This window comes from Mesitornis unicolor, unplaced genomic scaffold (assembly GCF_000695765.1).
Source record: "Mesitornis unicolor isolate BGI_N332 unplaced genomic scaffold, ASM69576v1 scaffold29233, whole genome shotgun sequence".
Lineage (NCBI taxonomy): Eukaryota > Metazoa > Chordata > Aves > Mesitornithiformes > Mesitornithidae > Mesitornis > Mesitornis unicolor.
The window spans coordinates 1-11,607 of record NW_010174428.1 but is presented as its reverse complement, the minus strand read 5'-3'; the positions used below and the strand labels follow the sequence as shown (position 1 = coordinate 11,607).

The 11,607-nt window shown below is 62.6% G+C and overlaps 1 protein-coding gene across 1 annotated transcript in view; it reads right to left on the bottom strand.

Annotated features, from left to right (window-relative positions):
• The window catches only part of LOC104538008 (prolow-density lipoprotein receptor-related protein 1-like), a gene marked incomplete at its 5' end in the record, with an annotated part of 11,699 nt that extends 298 nt beyond the window's left edge, over nucleotides 1–11,401 (bottom strand). The window contains 28 exons of the mRNA XM_010181046.1: nucleotides 56–458; nucleotides 538–774; nucleotides 863–970; nucleotides 1,143–1,271; nucleotides 1,416–1,962; nucleotides 2,055–2,255; nucleotides 2,536–2,700; nucleotides 2,771–2,972; nucleotides 3,247–3,430; nucleotides 3,659–3,877; nucleotides 4,032–4,218; nucleotides 4,335–4,493; nucleotides 5,044–5,282; nucleotides 5,480–5,695; nucleotides 5,869–6,012; nucleotides 6,596–6,808; nucleotides 7,145–7,300; nucleotides 7,495–7,713; nucleotides 8,153–8,378; nucleotides 8,596–8,764; nucleotides 8,891–9,059; nucleotides 9,207–9,413; nucleotides 9,499–9,624; nucleotides 9,900–10,019; nucleotides 10,132–10,245; nucleotides 10,477–10,704; nucleotides 10,791–10,910; nucleotides 11,282–11,401. Of these exons, the coding sequence (XP_010179348.1) occupies nucleotides 56–458; nucleotides 538–774; nucleotides 863–970; nucleotides 1,143–1,271; nucleotides 1,416–1,962; nucleotides 2,055–2,255; nucleotides 2,536–2,700; nucleotides 2,771–2,972; nucleotides 3,247–3,430; nucleotides 3,659–3,877; nucleotides 4,032–4,218; nucleotides 4,335–4,493; nucleotides 5,044–5,282; nucleotides 5,480–5,695; nucleotides 5,869–6,012; nucleotides 6,596–6,808; nucleotides 7,145–7,300; nucleotides 7,495–7,713; nucleotides 8,153–8,378; nucleotides 8,596–8,764; nucleotides 8,891–9,059; nucleotides 9,207–9,413; nucleotides 9,499–9,624; nucleotides 9,900–10,019; nucleotides 10,132–10,245; nucleotides 10,477–10,704; nucleotides 10,791–10,910; nucleotides 11,282–11,401 (5,527 nt within the window). The remainder of the gene's footprint in view (nucleotides 1–55; nucleotides 459–537; nucleotides 775–862; nucleotides 971–1,142; nucleotides 1,272–1,415; nucleotides 1,963–2,054; nucleotides 2,256–2,535; nucleotides 2,701–2,770; nucleotides 2,973–3,246; nucleotides 3,431–3,658; nucleotides 3,878–4,031; nucleotides 4,219–4,334; nucleotides 4,494–5,043; nucleotides 5,283–5,479; nucleotides 5,696–5,868; nucleotides 6,013–6,595; nucleotides 6,809–7,144; nucleotides 7,301–7,494; nucleotides 7,714–8,152; nucleotides 8,379–8,595; nucleotides 8,765–8,890; nucleotides 9,060–9,206; nucleotides 9,414–9,498; nucleotides 9,625–9,899; nucleotides 10,020–10,131; nucleotides 10,246–10,476; nucleotides 10,705–10,790; nucleotides 10,911–11,281) is intronic.
• Nucleotides 11,402–11,607: the final 206 nt, after the last annotated feature.

The following is an 11,607-nucleotide window of genomic DNA, read 5'->3' as shown; positions in this document are numbered from 1 at the left end:
CACCACACCATCCCTGAACAGGGAGACCCTGTCCCTCTCCATCCCCAGAGCTCACCTTCTCCGCCTGTCCCGCCTTCGCATGTAGGCCAAGGCCCCCACAGCAGCGGCAGCAAGCAGCAGGAGCACAGCTACCCCCAGGGCAATAGGTCCTGCAACAGGCTGCACCTCGGCCTCCTCGCAGTAGTCACCGCGGTAGCCCAAGGCACAGTGGCATGTCACTCGCCCGGCCTCAATGGTGCACTCCCCACGCAGGTTACACGTCTCACTGGCCCCCAGCACCCCCTCGGTGCTGGGGGGTACCAGAAAATGCTCTCCATGCTTCCGGGGGCCAGGGGCTGCAGGCAAGCTGGGGATAGGTTGTTGAGGCTTAGGTGCAGGTGCGGGTAAGGCTGGTTCCACATGGGACATCCCTGACGGTGCCACTGTGGTGACCTGTGTCCCCACCTCCGCGGAGGGGCCTAGAGGAATAGGCATAGATCAGCAGAAACCCAGGTGAGACTCTCCCTTCCAAAACTGGTGGAGACGGCAGGTACTCACAGTTGGACTCATCGGAGCCATCAATGCAGTCGGGACGCCCATCGCACACCTGTTCTCTGGAGATGCAGCTCTGGTGGTCAGGGCAGGCCTGGAGCGGGGCTGGGCAGGACAGTGCGGGTGTGCAAGCCACCCCACGCACCAGGTGGTAGCCGGGGGCGCAGCGGCAGAGCCGTCCTGCAGGGTTGGGCAAGCAGAGCTGGGCACAGCCCCCGTTGTTCTTCTTGCAGCCATGGGTGCCTGACAAAAACAGCACGGGTTAGCAGGGTCAATCTGGGAGTGTGCTCAACCCCACTGATGCCCTGGGCTGGGGCAGCCCCAGACCCACCTTCCTGCGAGAATGGGCTGTAAATCCTCATGGCTACCAACTCCTGCTCCATTGGGAACCACCAGCTCTCAGCCCGCTCCAGCCGACTGTGCCAGATCTTGCTGGTGCCTGGAGATACATGGGGGTCAGCACGGTTCCATCTCCTCCTGTAAGGATGCCCAGGGTGGGAAGTGGGGTACCCCAACCTGCCCTTGACCCCAGGGAGGGAAAGGGGCTGACAGGGACCTCCATGTCCTGGTGCAGTAGGAGGAGCTGGACAAACCACAGCAAAAGCATTCACCGTTGGTTGAGGTCGTGCTCCAGAGCAGAAAGCCTTCTCCGATGGCAAAGAGTGAGAGGCCGTGCAGCCCTTCCCGCACCACCCGAAAGCTGGATCCGTCCAGCTCAACGCTGCTGATGGTGCCTCTCTCTGCAGGGCAGAGATGTGGAAACATCAGATGTGGGGCCAGAGGGCTCCAGGCTGCCCCTGGGGCCATGCTGGGTTGTGCCCTGCAGACCAGACCACCTCCACCACTGCTCTCCCCAGCAGTGCCCCAGCTCAGCCCACACTCACCACGGTTTGCCCAGTACAGCCGGGTGCCAGCACCTCCAAAGGCAAGGCCAGAAGGATGATCCCGGGCTCTCCTCCAGACCGCCCTGCGGCTGGTACCATCCATGGCCGTGCACTCCACCGCGGCACTGGCCCTGTGGCTGCTGTCCGCCGTGACGAAGCACATGGTGGAGGCACGAGGGCACAGCGCCAGCGAGGCAGCGCCCTCCAGCCCCTTGCTTAGCAGCACCAGGGCCCACCGCCCCCCACGAGCTGCCACATGGATGCTGGGTGGCTGCCCCCCAATCCAGTACAAATTCCCACTCAGCCAGTCCATGGCCAGGGATGTCACCGTGCCCTCCACAGCCACCGCCTGCTTCCAGGACAGCCGGCCCCAGTCCTTCAGGCGCAGCAGCCCGATGGAGTCGCCCCCCACCTCCGCAAAGTACAGGCTCTTGTCTTTCACTGCATAGTCGATGGCTGTCAGGCGTCCCACCTTGGCCAAGGGCAGGGCCCGGTGTTGGGGAAGGCCTTGGGATCCAGCTGTGATGGGCAGGTCCTTCAGGTAGACCTGTAGGAAGGAGGCAGCACTGAGGATAGGGACAACACTCTACTGAGAGTGGCAAGGACAGCAGCCCCCAGTTTGGCTCCAGAGGACAGTACCTGCACCACAGCTGCTGGTGACACCAGGAGAGCAAAGGCCGAGTCACGGAGGGGCAGGCAGGTGGTCTCATCTTCAGCCAGTGTCAGCCCAGCAGGGCAGCGGCACTGCCCAGCATGCCTGGTGCTCAGCAGGCAGAGGTGGGAGCAGCCACGAGCCACACATGGGTTGGAGGCTGTGGGGCGCAGGGCTGGGTGCATCACCTGTGAGGAGATTGGACTTGATGATCTGAGAGGTCTTTTCCAACCTTAATGGTTCTGTGACTCTAAGGGCAGGCTCAGCACCATGCCATGATCTTAAAGCCCAGACACAGCCCAGCCGTGGGCACAGCGGTGAGGCAGAGAAGCTCCAATAGGACCAGAGGCCCTTGACTACAGGGTTTGCTGCCCAAGGACCACTGGGATGGGTGTGCAGTTCCCAACGGCTCCTCACTCAGAGGATGGTAGGGCTGTGGCAGAGTTCAGAGCTCCCCCAGGGAGGTACCTGGAGGCCATGAGGCTGCCCATGTCGCTTGAGCAGCACAGTCCTGTTCTTGCCGCTAGCCTTGTCCACCTGCTGCACAGACCATGTCTTCTTCTCTGACCAGTAGAGCTGCCCCTCACACACAGCCGCCGCGAAGGGGCTCTGGATCCAGTCCAGCTGCAGGACCTGGCAGAGAGGTTATGAGTACCCACCCCGGACGCCATCATGGCCCCATCACCAGAGCCACACCACACACCTTCACACTGGTGCCATCCAGACGTGCAGAACCGATGCTCCCCAGCTTCTCATCCAGCCAGAAGATCCTCCAGGTGGAGAGGTCGAGGGCCAATGCTGTGGGCCAGCCCAGCCCCTGGGCCAGCAGAACATGCCGCCGACTCCCATCCATGGTGGCCTCCATCAGCCGTGGGTGGCTCCCCACCTCCGACCAGTACAGCAACCTGGTGGGTAGAGAGGTGCTGGCCCATGGATGTGCCACAGCGTCGTCCCAGTAGAGCAGCATGAGGCTTTCCATCCCATCAGGGACACACTGAAACCTCCATCCAGGGCAGGGGCAGGTGCCTGGGCTCCTTCTTCCCCTGTCACACAGCCTCAACAGCACCCAGATGAAGTTCATCCCAAGTATTCCCCCGCCTGTTGCCTGTCTCCGTGGGGGAAAATGGGGCAGGGCGGGGATGGCAAGGAGGTTCCCACATCCTCCTGGCCCAGTCTTACCCTGCCAGAGGCTGGAGCACCAGGGAGTGGGGCCGATCCAGGTCTCCTTCCATCACCACGGTGTACTCCGGTATCCCTCGCCACGTAGCCCCCAGCCGAGTGGCCAGCACCCGCCCTGCTGCCCCATCTGTCCAGTACAGGTTCCTCCCGATCCAGTCCACTGCTATACAGTCTGATCTCACCCCTGCAACACACCCAAAAGTCATCACCCGTGGGGTGACAGCTACATGACCCTCTGGTCAAAGGCTCCTAGCCCAGGTCACCTCCACCCCAGGAGCTCCAGGTCCTCCCAACCTTGCTCCCACCAGCACCTTTCCATGCAAGGGAACACAGCCTGGCACCCCACTGCAACCAGGAGATTACACAGCCATGGAGAGGCCAGCCTTGCTAAGCCCACGCTGTCACAGCCCACCTTTCACTAGTGTGCCTTTCTTGCCCGAGTTGAGGTCATGCCAGCGGATGCTCTCTGTGGCCAGGTCCATCCAGAAGATTTTTCTCTCCACCAGGTCATAGTCAAACGAGAAGACAACACGATCCTTGTCAGTGGCCAGCAGCACCTCCTCGTGCCCACTCCGCAGGCCGTAGGACAACACCTCTGACTGCATGGCCACCAGCAACACGGGCTCTGGTCCTGGGGTAACAGAGCCACACAGACCCTGCTCAGCGCTGGTGGCCCCATCACCCCAGCACACGCAGGCTTTGGAGCCTGATGGAACTCAGTCCTACCACACAGCACGTTCCCCAGCCAGGGACCCTCAACGCTGCTTGGCCAGCCCAGGGCTTACCACTGAGTTTGCAGACATGGCCATCAGGCTCCAGCAAGTAGCCAAGGAGACAGCCACAGCTGTAGGATCCTGGGGTATTGATGCACGTCTGGCTGCAGGCTTCCAAGCCCCACTCCATGCACTCATTTATGTCCATGCAGGACAGACTGTCATTGGCCAGCTGATAGCCCAGGTCACACCAGCACCGCTACGGGGAAAAGGGCCATCAGAGTCCATCCTTGGGGACACACAAGGCTCCCTCCTGCAGATGGACCCAGGCGGCATGGCAGGATAAACCCCTAGGCCACAGCTCCCGGCACTCACAGGGCCCTGGGGCGAGGGGTAGCAGAGATGAGCACAGGGCCACTGGCAGGGCACAGAGCAGTTTCCCCCCTCGTCCAAGCTGTCCATGCAGTCCTGCTGGCCGTCGCACACCCGGGATGCATTCAGGCAGACCCCCAGCCCACATGAGTACTCGTGGCTCTGGCAGGGAGCAGGTTGGCCTGCAGGGACATGTGGGGAAGGCTGCCCTGAGCCTCATCCACCAGCTCCTTTGGCTTAGGGGGCAGATTCAGCTGCTTCCACAGAGCGCCCAGGGCTCACTGCAGCGACATCCAGAGCTGCACCTCCAGCCTGGCTTCAGGCCATCCTAACCCCAAGGCCACCAGCCCTACCACAACAGCAACCACAGACTCCAGGTCTGGAGCCACCACAGATGCTGTGGAGAAGCAACCAGCACACAGGACTTCTCCCCTTGGCACAGACACCTGCTCACCCACCACCAACCACCCCTGGATGAGACAGAAGGGATAAAAGTAGGGTGCTGCTTACAGCCAGCCTCATCACTGCCATCCCTGCAGTCACTCTCCCCATCGCAGCGCCAGACATCAGGGATGCACTGGTGGCCATGGGAGCAGCCCCACTGCCGGTCCCCACTCCGAGGGACAGCCCTGCAATAGCAGAGGGTGAGGAGTACCACCAGCCCTGCTGGGAGCAAGTGGGAACAAGGCTGTGTTCCCACCACCCCACCCACCTGCTCGTCTGTGCCATCCCTGCAGTCAGTGGTGCCGTCACAGCGCCAGGCCTCGGGCACGCACTCCCCACTGTGGGGACACGCCACCTCGCCCGTGCGGCACAGCAGTGGCCGGGGCACGGCACAGCCCTCCTCATCTGAGCCATCCCGGCAGTCACGGTCACCGTCACAGCGCAGGGCCAGGGCCACACACTGCCCACTCCGGCAGGAGAATTCGGCTGGGCCACACTCCTTCGGCACTGCAGGTAGAGTAAGGGCTGAGCGGGGGTATTGACCCTGTCCCTGTCCCCATCCCACCAGGGCAGGGATGGCACTGAGCAGGGTATGACCCTTCTAGCCACTGGGCAGGTTGCCCTGGGCAGTGCCTACTCCTGGACCCACAGGGCAACCAGGGGACCCCTAGAAGCACCCGTCCCACCCAGCCCCAGGGCCTCACCGCAGCCCTGCTCATCAGTGTGGTCCAGGCAGTCAGCGTGACCATCGCACAGCCAGCTCTCGGGGACACAGCGGCTGGCAGCATCACAGCGCAGGGCACATTCCTGCGTGGGACTCCAGCAGCCCGCCTCATCTGAAGCATCGGGGCACTGCGGCACCCCATCGCAGTGCTCCTCAGCCTTGACACACGTAGCTCCGTTTGCACAGTGGAAGGCCCCTGGAGAGATAAGGAGCCTTGCTCAGCCTGCAGTAGGCAGCCAGGGTGCCCAGACCCTCTGCTAGCCCCCCAGTGACCTAGAGTGGCCCTACACTACAGCGACAAGCCTGGAGCACGCCCCAAGATGCAGCCAGAAGCCCTAGCGCAGGATGACCCATGGGAATGGCTCCTACCTGGGGTATCACAGAGCTGGGCACACCCATCCTCATCAGAGCCATCTGCACAGTCCTTCTCCCCATCACACACGTACTCCTGGGCCACGCACTCAGTGCCATCACGGCAGAGCACATGTGTGCGAGGACAGGACAGATGGCGGACTGGAGTCGGAGCACGTGCAGGGCTGGATGAGCGTTGGGTGGTGGTAGTTGGCCGTGGGGCAGTGGTCTTGGTTGGCAAAGACCGAGTGGTTCTGGTGGTGGAGCGGGTGGTGGAGGAACTGGTTGTGGCTGGTTGCACAGTGGTGGTCTTGGCTGGTGTGGTCCGGGCAGTGGTTGGCACAGAGGTGGTCTTGGTTGATGTGGATTGGCTGGCGGTGGTTGGTGTTGTGGTAGCCTTGCTGGTTGGTGCAGGAGTAGTGGTGAGTGTAGTGGTGGTCTTGCTTGGTGTAGGTCTTGTGGTGAAGGTGGTGGGCTGAGCAGTAGTGGTGCTTGTGGTTGTCCTTGTAGTGGTGATCACACGTGGAGAGAGCGGTGGGGCAGTCCCCTTGCTTGGTGGCACTGGCAAAGGCACAGCAACATGAGCCTGGATTTGGGGCTGTGCCCTCCCCACGCTCTGGGCACCTCCATGAGCAGAGCACCCCACATAGCCACCAGCAGCCAGGCACCCTGCCCCAGGTCAGAGCAGCACAGACCACCCGGCCCCATCAGATACAGCATCAGGCACAGAACCATGGCTACTTACCAGCCTGCAGCTCTGAGGCCACGAAGGCCACCACTCCCTGTACATCAGCTGCCGGCACGGCCAGCATAGGGGCCAGCGTCCTCCGGTCCCACAACAGCAGAGCTGTCCCATTTGCTGTCACCAGGTAAGGCTCAAAGGCAGCCAGAAGGCTGTGGGACCAGCTGGGTGCCAGGGTGACCGCTTGCCGCTTGGTCAGACTCAGTGCTCGCAGGCCTGTGAGGCAGAGGGATGGTAGCATCCTGGGGCCCACAAGCATTCCTTGTGACCCACCCTGTCCCCCCACAACCCACAGCTATGGCAGAAACCTTATGGTGGAGGCCAGGGGCTCAGCCATGGGACAGAGTCTGCCCTATGAGCCTCACACTGCCCATGCAGGGACCATGGCTCCAGATACCACCAGGGCTTACCTGGGGCTGAGCTCCAGAGCAAGCTGAAGGCTCTGCTATCCATGGCCGCAGGCAGGTCTCCAGGCCACGTCTCATTCCAGGCATCCCGTGGGACACCCTCTGCCAGGCTCAGCTGCTGCAGGGGCTGCCCAGTACAGAGCACCCCGCTGCCAGTCCAAAAAGAGGTGCTGGATGCTGCTGCGGGCACGGTGCAGGATGCGCGGGGACATGTCAGACACCTGGATCACCCCGATGTCCCTCCGGTTACATGCGAGCCAGTACAGGTCCCCCACGCGGATGTCCACACGGGCAGAGCAGACTTGGCAAGAGCAGGCAGGCAAACAGTTATGGGGCTGTCCCATGACCCTGCTGCTCCACCTGGGTCCCCCCACCCCTAAAACCTCAGCACAGTCCCAGTATGGGCACCATGGGACTACTGTGCTTTGTGCTGAGGAGATCCTGAGGGAGCATCAGGATGGGTAGTACGCCCTCCATCACCCCACAGGGTCTTACTTGGCAGCCCAGTCACAATGGTCTCTCTCTTGCCAGGGTGCCCCACGACACGCAGCAGTGTCCCACGGTCATCTGTCCCATAGAGCATCGACCGGTGCCAGTCCACGTCTTGCAGGTGGAAGGGGGCCCCCTGCCACTCCTGCACCAGTTTGCTGTGTGCTCCAGGGCCCACCCGCACCAGGGAGATGGCTTTCCCCGACGCATACGCGATGGACAGCTCTGCGGGGTACAAAGGCAGTGCATGAGCATGGCCCTGGTGACAACAAATAGGGTCACCAGCATGAACCAAGGCAGAAATAGAACAGCACTGGTGTGTGCTGGGAACCTCATCCCACCAAAGCCCATTTACAGCCCTCTTGCTCCGACTCCCACAGGGATGCATCCTGCCCGACAGCCATGCCCACCTCGCAGACCCTGCTCACCTGCACACTTCCCTGAGGGCAGGAGAAAGAGCCCCTCTGGACACGCACACTTGTAGCCCCGAGGGTGCACAGGAGACAGGAGGCAAAGGTGACTGCACAGGCCTGGAGCACACGCAGCAGTGTCCCCTGGGAGCAAGGGGACATTAAGTGCTCAGGCAGCCATGACTCCCCCAATCGACCTAAGTGCAGCCTCCCCTGGCACCCATGAAGTGGTGGGGGTGCTGCAGGATACTCACGGGGAGGCTGGTGCAGGACGTGCAGCACAGTGAACGCCGTGACGGGGGCACGGAGCAGCACTGCGTGCTCCTGGGGAGAGGCCCGGGTGGCCGACACCAGCTCTGTGCCATCAGTCCAGAAGAAGCGACTCTCGAACACGGCCAGGCCCAGAGGCTCCGTGTGGCTCCGCCGGACAGCGGGAAAGGAGTGGCGCCCGCTGCCATCCACCCGCAGCGTCTCAATGGACTAGGGACGAGGCAAGGCATGGGGACCATGCACTGTCCTGCAGCCACAGGGCTCACAGAAGTGCCTTCCCCCTCCCAGCCCTGGGATGTGTGCCAGACCTGGGGAACACTCCCTGCCTTGGCCATAGCCACAGGGGAACCAGAGCCGCCCTCCCTGCTCCTGCCTCATTGCCTCCCAGCGCCTGGTGGGGCAGAGCCCTGCTGCCCCACACCCCTACCTCTTTGTACTCGCTGATCCAGTACAGCCTGCCAGCCACATGGTCCAGGCTCAGCCCCACAGGCTCCTCCATGGACACCACTGTGAGCTCCCGCCGGTTGGAGCCATCCATGCCGGCTGCGGCAATGACTGTCCGGCCCCTCTGCCCGCGGTTGACCCAGTACAGGGACCTGGGGACAGAGGCACTAAGCACCCACTTCACAGCGTAACACCAGTGCTGTCACAGCCGCCGTGACATGGTCAGCACCAGCATCGCTCACCCAGGAACCCAGGAACAACCCTGTCTCGCTCCTCACCTTGCAGCTGGATGCACTGTCACCTGCTCTGGCACCACGTCCTTCCCCAGCACTGTCACATAGCCCCGGCCATCACTCAGCCCCGCACAGATAGCTGTAGGGAGGCTGCTGGCCCAGTACAGCTGCCCTGTGAACCAGTCCACAGAGATGCTGTTCACCTCCCCGGCATCTGCAAGGACAGAGCAGTTTAAGGCACACCAACAGGAGAAAAAACGCAGGTTGTCCTTTCCTCTGTGGAAAAGGCAGGGCTGGGGTGGCAGCTCCCAGCACCCATCTCAGCCCTGCTATGGCACCCAGCATTCTTGCTCCTCCCCACCTGCATAGAGGGGCCGTGTGCCCTTCCCCGGGAGGCGAACACGGAGCTCGCCCTCCTCCGTCAGCCAGTAGTAGGTCTCCCGGAACAGATCGTACACCAGGGCACGGGGTTCGGTCTCGGTGGAGAGCAAGGGCCGGTAGGCTTGGGTCCGCACATCCAGAAGGGCCAGGTCCTCCCCCACAGCCACCAGGATCTGTGTTGCGTTGTCTGCCGGGGAAAGGGGGATGTCACTCAGTGAGCAGGGGGCACTGCCCAGCCTCTCAGACAGCCCGAGGTCCCCAGCAAACCCTACCTGCCACTTCGCAGGTGGTGCCATGCCGCAGGGTGTAGCCCTGGAAGCAGCTGCAGCTGAAGGCACCCGGGGTGTTGCTGCAGAGCTGGCTGCAGGGGCTGTACTCCAGGGAGCACTCGTCCACATCTGTGGGGATAGACAATGTCAGGAGCCCCTTGCAGGGTGCCACCACTCACCAGGGACCACAGAACAGGCTCCCTGGATACCACAGCCTAAGTACCAACCCCAAAATGCACCAGCTGCTTCTGGGACATGACCCAGACACAGCCTTTGTGGGGGCAGGCGTGACACACAGGCAGGAGCGGGGCTGAGGCAGGCGTTCCCGCAAAGGGTTGCCTCCGGGGAGACCTCAACCTTGGTGGCCAAGGCCTTGTGTGTCCCCCATCCCGACCTCTCCTTACCAGCACAGCCCTGCCCGTTCGCCTGTAGCACCCATCCGGCCCCGCAGGAGCACTGCACGCCCCAGTGTGTGTCGGTGCACGTCTCCGCGCAGCCCCCGTTGCGCACAAAGCAGCTCCGACCTGCGGGGAGCACAGTGGAGGGGTGACGTGATGGAGGGGTGATGTGACATGGGACCACTCTGTGGCTTTACCCAACCATGCAGGTAGTTGCCAGCAGCCGCACACAACTCACCACACGTGCTGGGCTCGTCAGTGCCGTCTAGGCAGTCATCCTCGTCATTGCACATCAGGGACTCCAGGATGCATTTTCCTTCATCGCACCGCTCCATGCCACGTGGGCACGGGGCTGTGGCACACACAGCTCATGTCAGGGGGGTAGACCAAAACCAGGGGGGGCACAGAGGAAGCAGTGGGCCTCAGAGTCATGGGGAGACCCCACAAAGTATCAGTAGGTTCCTGGGATGTTTGCCAATATGCCCAGGGAAGCCGAGGCCCAGGAAGGTGAAGGATCCCCCTACTTCACACGTGGCCCAGACAGGTCTCACCCCATTGAGGAGCACCCAGGGTGCCTGCTTACCACAGACATCTTCATCCGAGGAATCGCCGCAGTCATCAACCCCGTTGCACTTCCACTCGGCCATGATGCACACCCTGTTCCTGCACTGCCACTGCCCGGGCAGACAGGGCTGCTGGGGACACCCCTCCTCATCCCAGCCGTCCTCACAGTCCTGGTGCCGATCGCACAGCTCCCAGTGCGGGATGCAGTGGTGGGTGCCAGGACACTGCACTTTCTTTTCCCCGCACACTGAGGGAACAGAGCAGCTCTTGCACCCTGCCCTGTGCCCCCCTCACTCTCGTTCAGCTCCACCACCCCCCGCAGAGGCTACGCACCACAGTCCTGCTCATCGGAGCCATCTGGGCAGTCAGCAGCACCATCGCAACGCCAGCTGCTGGAAACGCACCTGCCATCATCACACTGCCAAACATGGGGGTCCCCGCCACAGGCAACATCTGCAGGGACAGCGTGTGGTCACTGGGACCTACCCCTCTGGCACAAGGGTCCCTTCTGCCTTGGCACAGGTTCAGCAATGCCCAAGGGGCTCTGCCAAGGGTCTGGCCCCTGGCAGCCCTCAGTAAGGCTCTCTGACAGATGGGGGGGGCTGCTTCACTCAGCTTAAGGTCCAGGATATGTCCCCATGCCACAGACATCCCCCAAGAGCTCTGGGGCACGCAGGTGCCATGCAGTTTTTCACGCATGTGGTGAGGTGCCTCTGTCTCCCCCCCCCCCCCCCAAAGCATCCGAATCCCTCGATGCCCACGCAGCACAGACTCCCCCAGGCCACTCCACAAGAAAGCACGGGTGCCAGCTTCCCCCCACTCACCGCACTGCTCGTCCGTGCCGTCGGGACACTGCTGCTCGCCGTCGCAGAGCCAGGGAACGGGGATGCAGGCGGCACCGCAGGCGGCCTGGCGTGAGGCTGCACATGTGGGGCCGGTGGGCGCTGCGGGGGAGAGGGGATCCCGGCCCGTGGTCACCCTGGGTGGCTGCACCGAGCCCCCACCGTGTGGCACCCCGCTTGGAAGTCCCACTACAGCCCTGCAGAAGGAGGGACTTGCCCAAGCCAGGGGCACCCCAGGACTTTGGAAGAAAGAGTGCAGCCTCTCATTCCCTCCTAGGGAAGGCAAGGACCCCCTCAAACCCCCCTGG